The sequence below is a fragment of the Diplotaxodon limnothrissa genome, linkage group LG16 (assembly GCF_057381915.1).
Source record: "Diplotaxodon limnothrissa isolate DT_005_m linkage group LG16, D_limnothrissa_male_GT1.1, whole genome shotgun sequence".
NCBI lineage: Eukaryota > Metazoa > Chordata > Actinopteri > Cichliformes > Cichlidae > Diplotaxodon > Diplotaxodon limnothrissa.
The window spans coordinates 3,096,387-3,117,553 of NC_140611.1; the positions used below are offsets into that span (position 1 = coordinate 3,096,387).

Consider the following 21,167-nt stretch of genomic DNA (forward strand, 5'->3'; position numbering starts at 1 on the left):
GCGCCAGAGGTCGCATTAATGGTAAGAAGTACTTTATTCATCTTTGGGTAGCTGAACGGGACAGGCAAAAAGAAAAGAAAAAATTAAAAATTAGTACATCTGTTGGCTGAGCAGATTTACTAAGCTTAATAAATGTTTTTGCTAATACTTCATGTGTCACGGTCTGGCAGGCAGACCGTGGGGGTGTAGGGAAGGAGGACCCAGGCACGGTGCTCTGTGTGCGAACAGTGCGTTTATTTACAGTGTATGGTGCAAAACAACAATAAATCCCCGTGTTTCCCAAGACTCCCGTGTCGTGTCCTCCTTGTGCTCTCTGCTCCGTGTCTGCACTCCCGGTGCTCGCTGCCCTTCGGGCCTCCCACGCTCCTCCTGCGGGAAACAATAGCGGCAGCTGTCAGGACACGTAACAATAGCAGGCATGCACTAAACGACTAAACCTAAACTGGGTGACTAACGTGGAGTCTCACGCAATGATCCCGCGTCGGTGGGAGCTCCAAGACTCTCCTAAGTAGCTCTCCCGACGAGCCCTGATCAGCGGCAGGTGTATGGCTTCGGGTGTGGCCAGTCCGCCAACAGGGCCACACCCACCAGGCCTGAAGGCGCCCGCAAATCGGTGTTTGCAGAAACACCAGCATCCGTACACACACACACACACACACACACACACACACACACACACACACAGTGGCAGCAACACCAAACATACATATACAATACATATAATATGTATTGTCTAGACTGGGTCTAGACTGGGTCTAGAGAGTATTTTAAATTCAGGGAATTTAAAATAGAAAGTAGCTCGTCCACAGAAGGACTGGTAGCTCCCCTTACGATAAGGGTTCAGATCGCGCGAACAGGTGTGAAATGTGTGTGTTTAGTTAGTTAGTTTGTTTGCTTGTTTTAATCAATTTTAAATCATGCTTTTTATTTGTTTTTGTTTCTAATGTCTCTGTAAAGCACTTTGAATCACCTTGTTGTTGAATTGTGCTGTACAAATAAATTTGCCTTTCCTTGCCTTGCCTAATATAACATAAGTCCATAGCTGCTCAGAGCTCCTGGGTCGCTCAGACCCAGGACCCTGACATCATCTTCATGAGAAACTGACCTCACTTGTTCTGTCAGTGGTGCTGGTTTCAGTCATTATGCAAATGCACTGTTTCTAAGGTTGGAAACCTGCAGTCAGCTGAGACGGAAGAAGAGTGAAAACGCCACGTCCAGAGGAACAGAATCAAATTTTGGGATTTCTTTTCCTGGATGATTGAGCATGCATCAAGACAACACTTCATCTTGAATTTTCATTTTTAATTCATTTTTAATATGTCCCTGTTAATATAAATATGTCACATAATACTCAAGTTAGCTATGTCCCATAGTGTTAAGGCTTTTTAATTTTATTCTTATGTAATTATATTATACTTTTTGAGATATTTGTGGTAATGCATAGGATGCATTACAGTAGATCAAAATAAGTTTAAATGAAATGGGTAAAATAATGATAATGGGAAATTTTCTAACTATATGTAATAATAGAAAAACATACTTTTATTTAGTGTATTTAAATGGGTAAAATTTTTCACATATAAGCACAGATCATATTAAAATGAGCAGACATTTGTTTCCCTAAAATCTGATGTTCTATTTAATAAAAGGCCACAGTGTAGAACATACATAACAACTACAAGGATTTCTTTGGCATCCAATATAAACGCACACATGCAAAATGTAAATAAAATGTGCTCAATTAGCATTTAGCTTAGTCCGAAATGCTCCAGCTGATATGTAAAAACATGACATGAGCATCTGTCATCATCTGGATGATTGCACTGACAGGGTGTGAGTTCCTCTGTTTACCATGGGTGGGTTTGTTAACTCTCCAAATATCATACATCCTGGTCACATGATTACAAGGTTCAGGATAAGCACACACATACAGTGCTAGATAAACAGCTTTGCTTATGTATTAATTTATTAGCCTCAAATTAGAGACAGTAACTTATTTTCAGGTGACCAACAGATTAGATTATTTGACATCCAATGACAGATAAATAGAAAAAACAAATATTAGCACTGCTGTCAATAATACTACTACTGCACCTTTACTAGCAGTAAACTAGCATTAGTTTTGCTACAGCTTCAGGTACTTGTAGCACGATGTACGAGGTACATCTGCTAGCATTACTATTTAATGTAAAAACACAAATATTAGACCAAAGAAATTGGTAGGAGGATGCTTCTAAACTTTCATACAGGCCACCAAGGAAAACAGGATAATTCCTGTTTTCCTTGGTGGCCTGTATGAAGGGTTGGTGCGTGCATGAACCACATGCTCCCTCAGTTTTACAACAGAACTTTTTGAACAAACATTTCAACCACCAATCACATAATCGGGCTGCTATTCAATGCGTTGCTTCAACAGCTCTGACTCTGAGTCACCGAAAGCATATAACATGCAGTCTTGCGTGTCCAACTGACAAAAGTGAAGAGTGCGGTCTTGTGACTAACACTGGATCCCAAACAAAGGTAGGAAACTTCTCACTGCTGCGATGTTTAGCTTATTTGTCTTATTTGAAATTATGAAGCTTATTCTTGAAAATGGAGAGGATGTCTCTCCTGATCCATAGTAGATGGGCGTGAGAGCTAAAGCTCACATTCTAGTTTTGGACTAGGTCTATGGTTAAACCTCTGTTTCTATGATTATATATTTACTATATGCAAAGGAGTTAAACAGGCAACGATTTTTGCCTTGAAAGTTTGAGTTTAAATGACTTTTTTTTTCAGTGAAGCCACATTAAGCAAACACATCAAAGAGCAGTTTAATAGAAATGAATGATAGTTTACATATTTCAGCTTCTCGTGCTGCAGGAAAGACATCAAGCCTATGCTCATCAGTGGCTAAAAACAGATCTTAAAACTGAGTTATTTTACTCAATAAATTAACAATAACATACAATTATATGTTGCCAGTGACCTGTTGGATGTTAAAAGGTTAAAAAAAGGGATCAGACACAAAGATGTATCTGGCTTTTCCTTTGTCTGTGCTCTCATGTTTATTAGCTGACCTGCATTTCAACATAAAGATAAAGCTGATAAGGGTAAAAATAAGTCCTGACTACATGAAAGGTCTACTCTCCTGTGAGCAGAAAGCCCAAAAAAATGTTTGGCCTGAAAGTGAAGAAGAAGAAGAAGAAAGACAATGAAGATCTGGTTCTGGCAAACAGGGGAGCCACAGGTAAGGCCTGCAACACACACACACACACACACACACACACACACACACACACACACACACACACACACACACACACTGCCTCAAACACACAACATCCTTAAAAATATGATGTCGTGCTGTAGATGACCTTACATTAACATATATAAAGCATATAAACATCTTAGTGATATTAATGCAAAGTTTCATAAAACTAATAAATACTTAAAAACTGTTGAATGAAGAACTTTTCATGCTCATTATACTTTTTACTTGAAATCATGAATCCAGAGCCAGTTTGGTCCTAATGGGCTCCCTCACTCAAGTTACTTATATAGTAATTAGTTACTAATTACTTATTATTTCTCAAAGGAAGTAATCCTGCTACTTTACTGACTACTTGTTTTCAAAATTAATTAGTTATATTATTAAATAGTTACTTTTTAAAAACACGATACACATCCTGAATGTTATAAAGCAACCTTTAGCACAATTCTATTTATCAAGGTTTGCTGTGTGGCAGGCAGAGGTTGGACCCAAACAGCTTTTATTCACTGGCAAAAGCAAACTGAGAAACACAGCACACGAGCAGTAGAAATAAAACAAAAACTCAAACTAGGAAAAATGACCTAAAAAGTGAGGATATGACATGACATGATAAAACATGATGAGCGAGGAACACACAGCTAATGAGGATGTGACAAGAAACGGGGGAAGACTGAGGACTTAAATACACCGGATAACCAGACGATAGGGAACAGATAGAAACACCGCTGGGACTAATTGGACATAACAGGACAAAGGGGAAGCAAAACTTACATTCACCCAATGTATATACTACATATATATATATATATATATATATATATATATAATGTTTTTCCTCTACACCCCCCCCCAATTTTTTTGCACATGTCGAGGAGCGTGTCAGGCTACATTTCACTGTGTGTTATACTTGTATAACTATGCATGTGACAAATAAAGAACCTTGAACCTTGAACCTTGAACTGAACACACTTACATAGAACATGTTAAAACATGACGTATACACAGAGACGCGACTGCCTGGATACGAAACACGGAACACAGGAAAGACAGTGACTGAAACTAAAAGCTAGAACAACGTATATAACATCAAGAGAACTGTGAAGGTTCTCAGTCATCCAGGTCATCGTAGTCTGAGGAGCTTGGAAAGAAAAGCGTCTGGACTTCTTTGAGTTGCTTGAAGACGTTTCACCTCCAAAAATGTGAACGACATCCCAGCAACACGCTCAGACAAATACTGGTTCACCAAAGACAAAACACCAAAACACAGACTTAACAATGTGGTGTTTGCTGTACAGTGCAGCGAGGAATGCCCAGACCTCTACATTGGAGAGACCAAACAGCCACTTCACAAGCGCATGGCACAACACAGAAGAGCCACCTCCACAGGACAAGACTCAGCAGTCCATCTGCATCTTAAGGATAAAGGACACTCTTCGAGGATGCCAATGTTCACATTTTGGACAGAGAGGACAGAGGGTTTGAAAGAGGAGTGAAAGAAGCATCTATGTCCACTGTGAGCGACCATCTTTGAACAGAGGGCGGGGCTTATGACACCAACTGTCTGCCATCTATAATCCAGTTTTGAGATCCCTCCCCAGACGCCTTAACGCCCACTCACATCCTGGGCCATCTGACCTCAGGAATTCGCATGATAAGGTGGGGCCAGGTTTCACAATGAACTCACCCGAAACTCTGGCTGATTGTGACCCACACCCAGTTTCCCACCTTGGCTCAGGCGATTAGAGGATCATCAGGGGTCCTTTTGTCCCTCTGTGGGGGGAAACTCCCACTAGGTTTATATCTGGGACTCTCCACCATTTGACCTTAGAACTGAAGAAGCTTCTTGGATGAGAGGTGAAACGTCTTCAAGCAACTTAAAGAAGTCCAAACGCTTTTCTTTGCAAGCTCCTTTGACTACGATGACCTGGATGAGTCTTCACAGACTTTAAGGCTGTACACCACAAAAATATTTAAGGAAAGTAACTCTGAATTAGTGTGCAGACATTTTAACTTTGTAACTTTGTTATCAGCAAAGTCCTTAATGGGTGTAATACCTGCACCTTTGTAAGGTGACCATCAGAGTTCAAAGTAGAGGAAGGCAACGAATGATGATCTTGACTGGTGTAAAAGTCTCTCACAGCTGACACACGGACCCTGCTCGACAGGCTGCACTCATCTGGCATGGGGTTAGCAACTAGCCTTCACTCAGCGACTGAGTTTTCACTGTAGCAGTCCCCCAGACCAAGGAATATTTCCACTTCAAGATTCATTCAGAATCTAACAGTGCTGAGGTGTGCCAATACACCGTGAAAACTAAACAGAAATACAAAATACATCTTTTAGTTCCAAGGGCTGCAATGTGTTAATGTCGCGAGAGTTCGGTATCACGCTGCTTCGCGCTTCATTGAGAGCTGCCTACCGGCACATGTGCACCACAAAATGCGGTCTGAGCTTGAAGTGCAGCTTGCCACTAACTAAGCGACAGAGCCCTCTACTGGACACTAGCTGTAGCTGTACAGGCTTATATCAATAAACGAAAAACAGACCTTTACACATATTCCATTCAAGGCCATAACCTGCTGATATTTTTTATAAACTGTTTGATTAACACACATCTGAACATCACATTGTAAACACACTCACACGCAGAGAGACAGAGCTCAATAATTAAAAACGTGTGCAGCAGCTTTTGGTCTTTTATAAATAAAACAGATGCACAAACTCCGTTTAGGTTTCAAATTAACAATCAAATAAAATCCATCTCAAAACATGTTTCTTGTCTATTTCAGTACCATGACAGGCAGCTTTAAACTCAGTAAGTAGGGAGTTGAATTACTATAACAAATCTAGTGTTATGGTTTTTAACTCATTCACTGCCATTGACGTCTATAGCCGTCAATTGCAGTGAATGAGTCAATGGGTTTAACTCATTCACTGCCAATGGCTGGCAGTGAATGAGTTAATTATGAGGTTTTTTTCTCCTAAATTCCTTTTTAAAAAGTAGTTGTCACATTCATGTTTCAGTTTCAGAATTAACTGTGTGTTACAAGTGGTTTGAGGAGGATTTCATTATCATCTGCTCTTCACAGTATATATCTCAGCTATAAATAAGACACATACACAAGCCAACATTACAGTGACTGATGTGTATGGTAGCACTACAATAACCACTGTCTGATGTTTACTCTCTTCTACTTGGAAATTCTTGTACTACTGTGACTTTTATGTGCGTATCTTTCCTGTCATCTTGCGTGCGTTAAAGATGGGTGATGGCTGCCTTCTTGATCCAGCATTAAAAAGAATAGAAAAGAAATATACTCACTTCACCTTTAGGAAAATCTAAATTATCTAATGAATCGTGGTACTGAGCTAATCCAAAAGTAATAGATTGAGTTCAAAATTTAAATTATTTTAAAATTAATTTAAAATTTGCACAATGACATGTCATTTTTCTTTGCCTCATATTCCTTCATTTCTTTGCCCTTTTCAGTTACATGCCTTTCACGATAGCTGGATCTCGCTCCTTGTTGCTCTGAGTCGTCAGCTTCTTCAGCAGGGTTACACATTTAGTTACTGTAATGTGTATGTTGCTCTATGTGATAACGTCTGGACTTAAATTTAAGTGAGTGTTACTTTAACTTTTGGAAACAATGCTCACATCAGACGTTTACACCATGTAAATAAACAGATTAGCACAACGTTACTTTCAAGAAGAATAAACCCATTTTAATTTTTTCACTTACATTTTGAACAGATGCAAAACTTGAAAACCTGAGACGTTTAAGATCCACAAATGAATTACAAAAATAAGAAGGAGTTGAAAATACCAAGAGGAGCTTTAGGGTTATTTTTGAAAAAGACTAAATTAATTGAATAATAGGCAGCAGAACTGAATCAAATTAAAGCATTACAATAAACTAATAAAGACATGTGGCCAGAGACAAAGGAAAGGGGATGGGGGCACTCATGCAAAAACAGTATATGCGCATGGTTGCGCATTTTTCATGTACACACAATTCCACCAAACTATCACTACTGACTGGCCTTTAAGATCTTTTCAGTCAGGAAAGAATCCTGAAATTGTTTGTTTATGCTTATAGACATTGAGGTGGAGGCCGCTCCTGAAGCTTCTCTCCTACTGGAGGGAGAAAACACTGACGATAAACCAAAACAATCTGCAGCAAGAACCAGAACAATCCCGAACACTAACAGGTACGAGTTTTCATGCTTACAGTACCAATCAGATTATCTCTGTCTACACAGGTGTTTCCATGGTAACACTTCTAGGAAAATATTATGCGTCAGTGGTGACTGGTGGTAACAACATTTTGGGGTTGGAACTGGGTCAATAAAAGAAGATGTTATGAACCCGACAATGGGGGAAATAATCCTTTCCTCTCCCAGTGAATTGATAAGTTAGCTCTCTGAGAAAGAAACGAACAGTCTCTAATTTTATGGTAGTTTCATTGTATAACATAAAAGTTATAAATTGTTGGTATGCACAGCGGTACAGTGTTTCTTGTAGTTGGTCACCAGGTTTGCATCCATCTCAGGAGGGGTTTTAGCCGACTCCTCGCTCTACAGATACTCTCTCCTGTAGACGTCTTGAAAGCTGCTGGACTGGACAACATTGCCCTCTCTAGCACCGCTGTTGGAGAGTCCAGCTCCACACTCCAAAGGGTTACTGTCCTTAAGGATCCGTTTTTTTGAGTATCTTAGTGACCCTCAATGTGCTGCCCAGCTTGCAACAGCACAGAGGATAACACTGGAGTCTTTTAGCCTCCATTTCAAGATTGATCAAAGACTTTACTTTACATTTATTTTTTTGGAGTTTTGGTTGATGTCCTTCTCCATCAAAATGAAAATACTATAAAAATTGAAAATTTTTAAGTTTTTGGAAGTAAGCCAACTTAAAAATTCAGCAGGTGATCAAATAATTATTTCCTTCACTGTAATATTTAATTGTAGAAACAATAGCCAACTAGAGAAGTAACCGTGTGCCTAAATACACCTGAACTGTGTTTCTCTACTAGCAATAACCTCATTTGTCTCTGACTCTCTTTCCATAGGTCCAAACTGAATACTCGCATTCAGGACAGTGAAGCGAAACCCCAGAGCTTCCAGGTAATCGCATCCACAATTCGCTGGTAGTCTACTAGATGTGTTTCTTTTAATGTACTGAGAAATGTGAGTGCTGGTATTTCATATTTTCAGTTGTATGTAAACTGGACAATTGTCTTAACCCTGATGGGAACACATGCTCTAATAACACATGCTATTGTTTATCTGGCTCATAGATTGCCATTAATATCACAGAGGCCAGACAGCTTGTGGGGGAAAACATTGACCCGAGCATAGTGATAGAGATTGGTGATGAGAAGAAACAGACATCAGTCAAGGAAGGAACCAATGCTCCTTTTTACAATGAGGTAAAAAATAAAAATAAACAAAAAGAACCCATTTGAACCAGCTGTGCATCAGTACAATAGTTTACTGTGCATTAACACAATCTGTCACCCTGTCCTGTCATTTCTTTCCATCAGTATTTCGTGTTTGACTTTTTTGCCCTCAAAGATGTCTTCTTCGACAAAGTGATCAAGCTGACGGTGGGTAAAGACTGCAGCGAAACGTTTCTGGCATCCCTAAACGATTGGTTCAAAAATCCACAGTTTAGCTTTTAAGTAATTTTAATTCTGCCTTCATTCTCTCTCCAGGTTTTACACTCTAAAATGCTGAGGAGTTTCTCTGTCGGATCCTTTAAGTTAGATGTGTGGACAGTCTACAAACAGCCAGGTATCCTAAATTTTTAATATGCAATATGTTGCCAAACGTATCATACACACCAGTCCAAATAACGGAATTCAGTTATCAGCATGGAGACTACAAACATTAGAAAACAACTTAGAACAACCCGTTCTCAGTAAATTCCAGTGTGAGATGTGATTATCAATATTACTTAATTAATGTTATTTAAGAAAGTATTAATGTACAATATTAACACAAATGTTGCTGTTCAGTGCATTTTACCAAAGTTAGCTAAAGCTAATTTGCATCAGTATAGTCCCTTGTGAGGTCAGGTGATAGGATGCTACCTGTGCTACAAGTCCAGTCATGAAATTTCCTCACTACTAAATATTCCACAATTAACTTCAATTCAATTTTATTTATATAGCGCCAAATCACAACAAAAGTCGCCTCAAGGCGCTTCATAGATACAGAGAAAAACCCAACAATCATATGACCCCCTATGAGCAGCACTTTGGCAACAGTGGGAAGGAAAAACTCCCTTTTAACAGGAAGAAACCTCCAGCAGAACCAGGCTCGGGGAGGGGCGGGGCCATCTGCTGTGATTGGTTGGGGTGAGAGAAGGAAGACAGGATAAAGACATGCTGTGGAAGAGAGACAGAGATTAATAACAAGTATGATTCGGTGCAGAGAGGTCTGTTAACACATAGTGAGTGAGAAAGGTGACTGGAAAGGAAAAACTCAATGCATCATGAGAATCCCCGGCAGCCTACGCCTATTGCAGCATAACTAAGGGAGGATTCAGGGTCACCTGGTCCAGCCCTAACTATATGCTTTAGCAAAAAGGAAAATTTGAAGCCTGATCTTGAAAGTAGAGATAGTGTCTGTCTCCCGAATCCAAACTGGAAGCTGGTTCCACAGAAGAGGGGCCTGAAAACTGAAGGCTCTGCCTCCCATTCTACTTTTAAATACTCTAGGAACAACAAGTAGGCCTGCAGAGCGAGAGCGAAGTGCTCTAATAGGGTGATATGGTACTACAAGGTCATTAAGATAAGATGGGGCCTGATTATTTAAGACCTTGTATGTGAGGAGCAGGATTTTGAATTCTGGATTTAACAGGAAGCCAATGAAGGGAAGCCAAAACAGGAGAAATCTGCTCTCTCTTTCTAGTCCCTGTCAGGACTCTTGCTGCAGCATTTTGGATTAGCTGAAGGCTTTTCAGGGAGTTTTTAGGACTTCCTGATAATAATGAATTACAGTCGCCCAGCCTGGAAGTAATAAATGCATGAACTAGTTTTTCAGCGTCACTCCGAGACAGGATATTTCTAACATTAGAGATGTTGCACAAATGGAAGAAAGCAGTCTTACATATTTGTTTAATATGTGCATTGAAGGACATGTCCTGGTCAAAAATGACTCCAAGGTTCCTCACAGCGTTACTGGAGGCCAAGGTAATGCCACCCAGAGTAAGAATCTGGTTAGATACCATATTTCTAAGATTTTCAGGGCCGAGTACAATAACCTCAGTTTTATCTGAATTAAGAAGCAGAAAGTTAGCGGCCATCCAGGTCTTTATGTCTTTAAGACATTCCTGCAGTTTAACTCATTGGTGTGTGTTATCTGGCTTCATGGACAGATAGAGCTGGGTGTCATCTGCATAGCAGTGTAAATGTATGCTATGTCTTCTAATGATGCTGCCTAAGGGAAGCATGTATAATGTAAACAGAATTGGTCCTAGCACTGAACCCTGTGGAACTCCATAATTAACCTCAGTGTGTGAAGAGGACTCTCCATTTACATGCACAAACTGGAGTCTATTAGATAGATATGATACAAACCACTGCAGTGCAGTACCTGTAATACCTACAGCATGTTCTAACGCTCTAATAGGATATTATGGTCAACAGTATCCGCATGGTACGTGGCAGCTTGAGGCGAACGGACACAGGGTTGACAATGGAGTCTATGGGAAAGGGGCCAATGAACTGAGGTGACAGCTTCCTAGACTCTGTCCGTAACGGCACAAAACGGGTAGACAGCCATACCTGTTGACCGACGGAGTATTCAGGGGCCGGTGTCCGGTGGCGGTCAGCGAGGGCTTTGTTGCGCTCCTTAGTGCGGAGTAGAGCGGCCCGAGTAGCACGCCAGGCCCGGCGGCACCTGCGGAGGTGAGCCTGAACAGAGGGGACAGAGTGCTCACCTTCGACAGCTGGGAGCAGGGGTGGTTGGTAGCCCAGGGATGCCTCAAAGGGTGACCTGCCCGTGGCGGCGGAGGTGTGGCTGTTGTGGGCGTATTCAATCCATGGCAGCTGTTCACTCCAGGTTGATTGATTGTGGGAGGCAACACACCGGAGGGCAGCTTCCAACTCCTGGTTAGCCCGTTCGGACTGTCCGTTGCTCTGCGGGTGGAAACCGGAAGAGAGGCTGACCTTGGCTCCCAGCGCGGTGCAAAATTCCTTCCATACTCGGGAAGTGAATTGTGGTCCTCTGTCCGAGACGATGTCCTCAGGGATCCCGTGGAGCCTGAACACATGTGAGGTGAGGAGCCGAGCCGTCTCCAGAGCAGTAGGGAGTTTAGGAAGGGCGACAAAGTGTGCGGCCTTAGAGAAACGGTCGATGATAGTTAGTATAGCGGTGTAACCTGCAGAGGGAGGCAGTCCAGTGATGAAGTCTAGAGCGATGTGTGACCATGGTCGGGCCGGCGTAGGGAGAGGCAGAAGACGGCCCGACGGCGGTTGGTTTGACCGCTTGTTCTGGGCGCAGGTCGGACAGGCGGACACAAACTCCCTGACGTCCCTCGCCATGGTGGGCCACCAGAAGTAGCGTCGAAGGAAGGACAGGGTGCGGAGGACCCCGGGGTGACATGAGAAACGAGCAGTGTGAGCCCACTGGAGTACCTGGGAGCGGACCGCCGAGGGGACGAAGAGGCGGCCAGTCGGGCCAGTACCAGGATCCGGTTCAGTCTCTTGTGCCTCCTGAATGAGGGATTCAATCTCCCAGGAAACGGCTCCAACCACCCAGGCCGCCGGCAGAATGGGTTCGGGGTCCGACTCCTCCTCCGTGGTGGAAAACTGCCGGGACAGGGCGTCTGGCTTCACGTTGCGAGATCCTGGCCTGTAGGTGGTGGTGAAATCAAAGCGAGCAAAGAACAATGCCCACCTGGCTTGCCGAGAACTGAGACGTCTGGCCGAACGGATGTACTCCAGGTTCTTGTGATCCGTCCAAACAATGAACGGGTGAGCAGCTCCCTCCAGCCAATGTCTCCATTCCTCCAGGGCGAGTTTTATGGCCAAGAGTTCCCGATCCCGGACGTTGTAATTGCTTTCTGCGGGCGAGAGACGGCGAGAGAAGAAAGCACACGGGTGAAGCTTACCGTCCTCTTGTTGCGAGAGAACCGCCCCCACCCCGGAGTCAGAAGCGTCGACTTCCACCACGAACTGCCGTGTGAGGTCCGGTTGCCGGAGGATGGGTGCCGAGGAAAACCTCTCCTTGAGCTGGGCGAAGGCTCGCTGAGTGGCAGGATCCCGCTGAAAAGGAACCTTCGGAGAGGTGAGTTTAGTGAGAGGGAGGGAGATCCTACTAAAATCGCGAATGAATCTCCTGTAGAAATTAGCGAATCCCAGAAAACGTTGCAGTTGGCGGCGATCAGGAGGAACAGGCCATTCAACCACCACACGCACCTTTCCAGGGTCAGTCCGTAGATTTCCCCTCGCAACTATATAGCCCAGGAAAGCTACTGCAGGCACGTGGAACTCACACTTCTCCCCCTTCACAAACAGCCGGTTCTCCAAGAGGCGTTGCAGGACCTGTCTCACATGCACCTGATGTTCCGCGAGCGTCTTAGAAAAGATGAGAATATCATCCAAGTACACAAAGACACAGCGATTAACAAAGTCACGAAGCACCTCGTTCACCATGGTTTGAAAAACCGCGGGAGCGTTGGTGAGGCCGAAGGGCATAACAAGGTACTTAAAGTGCCCCTGGTGAGTATTGAAGGCCGTCTTCCACTCATCCCCCTCCCTGATGCGAACCAGGTGGTAGGCGTTGCGCAGGTCCAGCTTAGTAAAAACAGTCATGCCCTGGAGCAGCTCAAAAGCAGAGGAAAGCAGCGGCAAAGGATACCTGTTCCTGACAGTGATCAGATTAAGGCCCCGATAATCGATACACGGGCGCAACGAACCATCCTTCTTGTCCACGAAGAAGAACCCAGCCGCAACCGGGGAGGAGGAGGGACGGATCAAGCCCGCAGCAAGCGACTCAGAGATGTAACGTTCCATAGCGACCCGCTCCGGCTGGGAGAGGCTGTACAGGCGGCTAGACGGCAACGGAGCCCCCGGAAGGAGATCGATAGCGCAGTCATACGGGCGGTGGGGGGGAAGGGACCGCGCCCGATCCTTGCAGAACACGCCTCGCAAGTCATGATAGACCCGCGGGACCGCCGAAAGATCCGGGGGGTCGGACGGCGAACCAGAGGGCAGAAGCGGAACGGGTGACGTGGCCGCCCGAAGGCAAGACATGTGACAATTCACACTCCAACCTAGGATGTCACCTTTCTCCCAGTCAATGTGCGGGTTATGGAGCACCAGCCAGGGGTGACCGAGAACCAGCGGGGTGAGCGGAGCCGTGAATGCAAAGAAACAAATCCTCTCCATGTGATTGTCCGAGAGAGACAGCGAAAGGAATTCCGAGACATGAGTGATATCGGGCAGGCGGTGACCAGAGAGCGCGTGCACGCGGAGAGGGCACGACAAGGGCTCCAAGGCGATGTTCAGTTTGGCAGCGAGCGAGGTGTCAATAAAGTTCTGCTCAGCCCCAGAGTCAATGAGTACTGAAAGCGAGTGAAAAACAGATTGTACTCGAAGTTTGGCTGGTAAGAGAAGTCTGGGGAGAGGGTTTTTACTAGACAGATCGCCCACCAGCACCCTCTCAATCACTGGTGAGCGCGCCCTTTTGCCAGCGTCGGGCACGAGGAGACAGAGTGACCCTTACAGCTGCAATAGACGCACTCACCGGCGGCCAGACGGCGCTGGCGCTCTGCAGGCGTCAGCCGCGAGCGTCCAAGCTGCATGGGCTCCTCCTCATCACAGGTGTCGGAGTCGCGCGGCCCGCGGCCGGCAGGAGAGGCCCCGTGATACTCCAGTGATTCCTGTCCCGTCCGTGTGTGTGCGCTCCGGTGTGCGCGCACGCGGTCATCCAACCGGACGCACAGAGTCATAAGCGCGTCTAGGGAAGAAGGCAGTTCACGAAGCATCAGTTCTTTCTTTATTTCTTCGTTAACATTAGAAAGCAAAGTGCTCTTAGGAGCCTCCTCCCCCCACATTGTCTGTTCAGCCAAGGTGAGGAAGTCAATAGAGAAATCAGCCACACTCCGCTTGCCTTGTTTGAGCGCGAGCAGGCGCTGGCCGGCTGTGAGCGTGGTGGATTTTCTGTCGAAGACGCCTTTGAACTTATCCAGAAAGTCAGAATACGTTATTTCAGGGTTGGCGTGAAGCACAGCTTGAGCCCAAATCAGAGCCCGATCCTGGAGTAGCTGAAATATATATGCAATCTTATCACCATCATTAGCGAAAGCTTGCGGTTGCTGACGAAACTGAAGGGCACATTGAGTGAGGAAGCCAGCACACTTATCAATTTCTCTGGAGAAAGCTTTCGGTGTGGGTAGAAATCTGTTAGATTGGATAAGTGAAGAAGCAGGAGGTGTGGCACTTACTGCGGAGGCCGAGGCTTCCTGGAGAGGAGCGACGGCAGGTGGAGTTGCCGGCAGGGGTGTTCGTTGGGCCACAGCCTGAGTGAGAGCAGCGATCTCGCCACGGAGATGAACAAACATCTGCTCGTGTCGCTCCAGCATAGCTGCCAGGGTGGCGAGAGTGGGAGTGGAGGCCGCCGAGTCTGCTGAGTCCATTTCCTGGCTGGATGATTCTGTCACAAACTGAAAGCAGGGACTCAAGCGCAGAGCAGGTTGACGTATCAGAACACGATTTATTTACACACCAGTGCAATACTATATACAGTGACGGGGAAAGTCCAGGGTTCCAGGGGATTAGGGGAAGGCTCTCTCTCTCACGCTCGCTCACGTCCTCACATCCGACTCACACACGTCCGTACCGCGGGGAGGTCACAGGTCCGGGAAGATAAACTGGAATAGGGAAGGGAGAAATCACTCACAAATCACGAAGGTAGGGCGTAAAGGTATAAGACCAAAAGAAAGACTAACGTCAGTAGCTCAATCATCCAGCGATGAGAGGATCTGTGACCCAGCCTCAAATAGTAGATCGGTAATCAGCCGATCGCCAACAGCTGTGTGAGCCAAGGGTGGGAGCCAGCTGTGAGCTCCGCCCAGGCAGAGAGGTAGGGGAGAGAGAGAAAAAGCAAAAACACAAGTGTAGCCTTGTGAGGCCGGCTGGGCAGGCACAGGGACCATGACAAATCAGGCCCCATCTTATCTTAATGACCTTGTAGTACCATATCACCCTATTAGAGCACTTCGCTCTCGCTCTGCAGGCCTACTTGTTGTTCCTAGAGTATTTAAAAGTAGAATGGGAGGCAGAGCCTTCAGTTTTCAGGCCCCTCTTCTGTGGAACCAGCTTCCAGTTTGGATTCAGGAGACAGAATCAGAATACTTTATTCATGGAAAAAATCCAGGAAAAAACAACGAAAATACACTACATGAGGTAAGAGGAGGAGAAAAAAAACTCCACTCAGACTGAGCTCCTAGTGGGAGAACAGTTTGATAACTGAAAAAACACCTCAGCACAAAGCACATGACTATCAATACACCATAGAAACACAAGACAAGCAACAGGGGCGGGTAAAGGGTAAGAGAGAGCCGGTGTAGACAGCGCATCCGGTCCTGCAGCATCTGTGCTGGTCCAGTTGACTGCTATCTTCCCCGGTAGGGCACAAGCATCGAAGGCGTTTGGAAAGGGAGGGGGGATGAGTGAGTGCTTATCAGTGTAAGTGTGTGTGTGTGCGTGTCCATAGTTTAGCTGAGACAGTGTCCTTTGGCCTATCAGGCTAAGTAAACAGTCCTCCAGCCAATCCAGGTGTCCTTGCATGGGATGGGAAGAATAGCCGTAACACAGTCATTATCAGGGAGTGATTGTTCGGCTCCAGCCTTGGGCCTGCAGCTGGCGCCGTGATGGGGATCCGCAATGTTTATGTTGGTTTTGTTAATTTCATGCGAGCAGCCCAGGAGAATTTTTCAGGCTGCTCTTTAACACTCCGACACTGGCCTCTCGATCTCCCGTTGGAGAGTCGCGAGCCTCCCCATGATGGTATCAAACTTCTGTTCCATGGTGTTATCGTTCTTTTGATTCTGAGACCTCACAACTGCAGTGATCCGTTCCGCGATGTTTTCCAACTGTCGCTCAAGGGTCTCATTTTGAGCAGGCCTTTCTCTGATGTTTCCCCTCATACGCTCAATGGTGTTGTTTTGAGCCTTCACAGCAGCTGCAAGCGTCTCCAAGGTGTTGACCATATTACGTTCGTTGTGAGAGGTTGCGCCTCGTTCCATTTCGATCCCAGACAGACACTATCTCTACTTTTAAGATTAGGCTTCAAACTTTCCTTTTTGCTAAAGCATATAGTTAGGGCTGGACCAGGTGACCCTGAATCCTCCCTTAGTTATGCTGCAATAGACGTAGGCTGCCGGGGATTCCCATGATGCATTGAGTTTTTCCTTTCCAGTCACCTTTCTCACTCACTATGTGTTAACAGACCTCTCTGCATTGAATCATATCTGTTATTAATCTCTGTCTCTCTTCCACAGCATGTCTTTTATCCTGTCTTCCTTCTTTCACCCCAACCGGTCGCAGCAGATGGCCCCGCCCCTCACTGAGCCTGGTTCTGCCGGAGGTTTCTTCCTGTTAAAAGGGAGTTTTTCCTTCCCACTGTTGCCAAAGTGCTTGCGCATAAGGGGTCATATGATTGTTGGGTTTTTCTCTGTATCTATGAAGCGCCTTGAGGCGACTTATGTTGTGATTTGGCGCTATATAAATAAAATTGAATTGAATTGAATTGAAGTATTACAACATTATAAAATATAAGAAATAGCTCTAATATATACAAGTAGCTCAATTATAAATATCCAGAATATTACAGAGATTAAATATGTATGATTCATTTTTTTTTTTTTATAAATTTTATTTTCAGTCACAGCAGCATGTTAACAACAAAACATTGAACATACAGTAGTTTGCTGTTCAGTATTTACAATACCCCAAAAGATAACAGAAATAGAGAAGGAAAAAACAAACAAACAAACCAAAGAAACCCCTACAAAACAACAAAAAACAAACAAACAACAACAAACAAATAGAAAAATAAAATGTATAAGGGACATTCAGCGTACAGTTAGCTATGATAGCGATATAGAGATATGGTATCTGGTCATGATAAGGTGGTCATTTTAAATGTTTCCATGTACATCAAGAATGGCTGCCATGCCCTAAGAAATTTGGTGGTTGAACCTGCCAGTGTATATCTCATCTTTTCTAAATGTAAAAACCTCATGAGCTCCGCAAGCCACTGTTCATGTGTGGGAGGAGCTTCCTGCTTCCATCTTAAAAGTATAAGGCGCCTTGCGATAAGTGAAGCAAAGGCAATAGAATTCGAATAGCATTTTGGCAAAGTGATGTCTTGAGGTATCACCCCAAAGATAGCCGTTAGAGCAGAAGGCTCATATTTAACGTTATACATCTCTGACAGTGTTAAATATAGACACCCAATAGATATGAAGATTGGGGCATGTCCAAAAGGTATGAAGGAGCGAACCTGTTTCTGCTTTACATCTGTTACACAGAGGGTCAGCTCCTGGATAGAACTTGGCTAACTTTTCCTTGGAGATATGTAATCGGTGTAGGACCTTAAATTGAAGGAGCCCATGCCTGGCACATATCGAAGAAGAGTGTACCCTCTGGAGAAAAGATTGCCAGAGCTCATCTGTTATAGTCATCCCAAGGTCTTTCTCCCACTGTGCTTTAAGGATGGAGAGAGAAGGAGATTGAAGATCTAATAGTATAGCATAGATTTCTTTAATCGCCCCTCTCTTATGAACGTTTATATTAATAATTTTATCCAAAGAAGTTTCCTCAGGTAGTTAACGTTAAATTGAAAACCTGAAAATGAAATCTTTCTGGCTATAGAGTTGACACAGAGAAGTTCACTTTTATGCAGATTCAACTTGTAACCTGAAATATTACCAAAACATTCAAAAATGGCAAGAGCACGGGGAAGAGAGCATAAAGGCTCTGACATATACAGCAGGAGGTCGTCAGCATATAAGGATATTTTGTGCTCCTGGTCACCTCTGAAGATGCCCTTAATGCAACTGTCAGCTCGCAGTTTAATCGCCAGTGGTTCAATTGATAATGCAAAAAGAAGAGGGGATAAGGGACAACCTTGTCTCGTACCACGGAGAAGTGGGAAATAAGAAGAGAATAACGAATTTGTTCTAACACGTGCCATAGGTGAGGAGTAAAGTAACTGAATCCATGAAATGAAATTAGGGCCAAATCCAAATTTATGCAGAGTATAAAACAGATAATCCCACTCCACCCGGTCAAATGCCTTCTCAGCATCGAGTAATAAGGCAATTTCAGGGGTTGTAGTTGACTTGGTGTGTAATATGTTTAAAAACCTGCGCAGGTTGAAAAAACCATGCCTACCCTTCACGAAACCTGTCTGATCTGGAGAAATTAACAATGGTAGATATTGCTCTAGCCTGAGAGCAAGTGTTTTTGACAGTATTTTTAAATCTACATTTAAGAGTGATATAGGACGATATGATGAACACTCTAATGGATCCTTATTTGGCTTCAATAGGAGTGAGATGGTCGCTTGTCGAAGCGTTAGGGGAAGACATTTTGAAACCAATGACTCAATGAACATGTCTCGTAATAAAGGTGATAAACTGTCTTTAAAGGTCTTGTAAAATTCAACCGGATACCCATCCGGACCCGGGGATTTGCCATTCTGCATTGAGCTAATCGCCAATTTAATTTCTTCCACTGTAATTTGCTCCTCCAATTGGTCTCTGAATGCCGAGGTTAAAGTCGGAACTGTCATTCCATCAAAAAAAGCCTCAAACAGTCCAGGCGTGTTTAAAGATTCAGAATCATAGAGACTGGAATAGAATACTTTGAAACTCTCATTTATTTTTTGTGGTGTAGTGGTGACATGTCCAGATTCAGTCCTAATTTCAGGGATTATACGAGTTGCTTCTGATTTACGAAGCTGATGTGCTAAAATTTTAGATGCTTTTTCTCCGTGCTCATACCATCTTCCTCTAGATTTAAGAATCATAGACTGACTGCTGGGTTGAGATTAAATTAAATTCAGTCTGTAACGTTAGTCTTTGTTTATACAAAACTGGAGAGGGGGTTGTAGAGTGTTGCTCATCCAATTGCGAAATAAGGTGTATCAATTCAGAAAGACGTTTCTGTTTCTGTTTTCTAGTATATGAACAGTATGATATAATATGGCCCCGTAAGAATGCTTTTAAGCTTTCCCAAACCGTACTATAGGCCATGCCAGGCGTAATGTTTGTTCTTATAAAGATATCAATTTGTTTGGAAAGATATTCCACAAACTCCTTATCCGACAAAGAAAGAGGACTGAGTCTCCAGGAGTACACAAAGGGTTCATCCGGGAAGCCGAGTTCCAAAACAAGTGGACTGTGATCAGATATTACTATGCTATTGTATTTACAAGTCTTGATATTGGGAAGCAATTTTTTGTCAACAAAAAAGTAGTCTATACGAGAATACGTTTGATGCACTGCAGAAAAAAAGGAATATTGTTTAGTGGAGGGGTAGAGAAATCGCCACGCATCAACAGCCCCATAGGTTTGTAAATAAGACTGTAACACTAATGAGGATTTAGGGAGTGGAAGTCTTTTATCTGAGGAGCGATCTAGTACTGGATCCATAACAGTATTCATGTCACCTCCAAGGATCAATTGGTGTGTATTGATCTGTGGAAGGGAATTAAGAAAGTCATTGAAAAAAGTTGAGTCATTCCAATTCGGAGCATAGACGTTTGCTAAAATAAGTGAAGTATTAAACAGGGACCCTGTCACAACTACATAGCGACCATTTGGGTCAGCTATTGTGTGAGAGACTATAAACGGAGTATTCTTATTAATCAAAATTGCTGCACCTTTGGCTTTACCATTGAATTTGGAATGAAAAATTTGTCCAACCCAATTTCGTCTTAATCTGGCATGATCTGTATGCTTAAGGTGTGTTTCTTGAAGAAACGCTACATGTACTTTAAGATAAAGAAGATGAGAGAGTACCTTATTTCGTTTCACTGGGTGGTTCAATCCCTTCACATTCCAACTAATAAAGTTAACATGGCAGCCATTACTCACAGCAGTTGAAGTGTCATCAACAGAAGTCATCACCATATAAGTACATGATGAAAAAGGCGGTTCCAAACGCAAGTACCAATCCTATCATGGGTGTACACTGAAATGTTGCTGTTAACAATAATCTGAGCAAATAATATACAACAAAAAAAAAAAAAAAAAAAAAAAAAAAGGAAAAGAAAAAGTAGATAAGTCCCTCCCACCCACCACCCTGTGTTCAGTGTTGTCCCCAAACGACACACACCAATTTCCCAAAGCTCCCCTGCTTCTATTAAGAGTCCCAATCACCTTATTCATAACCACAGCCCCACATGAGCAGAAGCATCTGAACTATGAATCACACATGTAGTCCAAAACATATTCAAATTAGAAAGTCACAAAGTCCAACACAATAGAGTAAAATAATTAAGAGAAGGAAAGAGAAAAACTCCCACGTCGCATTTACCCGTAACCGAAAAACGGACCTGTTTCACTTCTCATCAAAGCTGACCCCGGAGTCCCTTTTAAGTGACAAGTACTGGAATATAGTTAACCTCCCAGGAAACAAGGGCAAACTCACCAACATCTGAGATTTCTAAATGAACATTGAACATGAAACTAAGCTAAACCAAAGATCGTCCGTTTATTGATTGACAAAAATATAGTCACGATGGTATGAAAGTCCCGGTGGTTCTTATGAAATGTCATTCGGGAGATGACTCAAACTTGGAGTCAATGAAATCTTTCACTGCTTTAGGAGAGTCGAATACCTGTGTTTCTCCATTAAACGAGATCCGAAGCCGGGCAGGATAAAGAAGACCG

The 21,167-nt window shown here is 43.7% G+C and overlaps 1 protein-coding gene across 1 annotated transcript in view; it reads left to right on the top strand.

The window, feature by feature from the left end:
* Nucleotides 1-3,153: 3,153 nt before the first annotated feature.
* fer1l6 (fer-1 like family member 6) overlaps nt 3,154-21,167 on the top strand; it is a 74,503-nt gene continuing 56,489 nt past the window's right edge. The window contains exons 1-6 of the mRNA XM_085374006.1: nt 3,154-3,229; nt 7,354-7,465; nt 8,323-8,377; nt 8,551-8,682; nt 8,797-8,859; nt 8,968-9,046. Of these exons, the coding sequence (XP_085230132.1) occupies nt 3,154-3,229; nt 7,354-7,465; nt 8,323-8,377; nt 8,551-8,682; nt 8,797-8,859; nt 8,968-9,046 (517 nt within the window). The remainder of the gene's footprint in view (nt 3,230-7,353; nt 7,466-8,322; nt 8,378-8,550; nt 8,683-8,796; nt 8,860-8,967; nt 9,047-21,167) is intronic.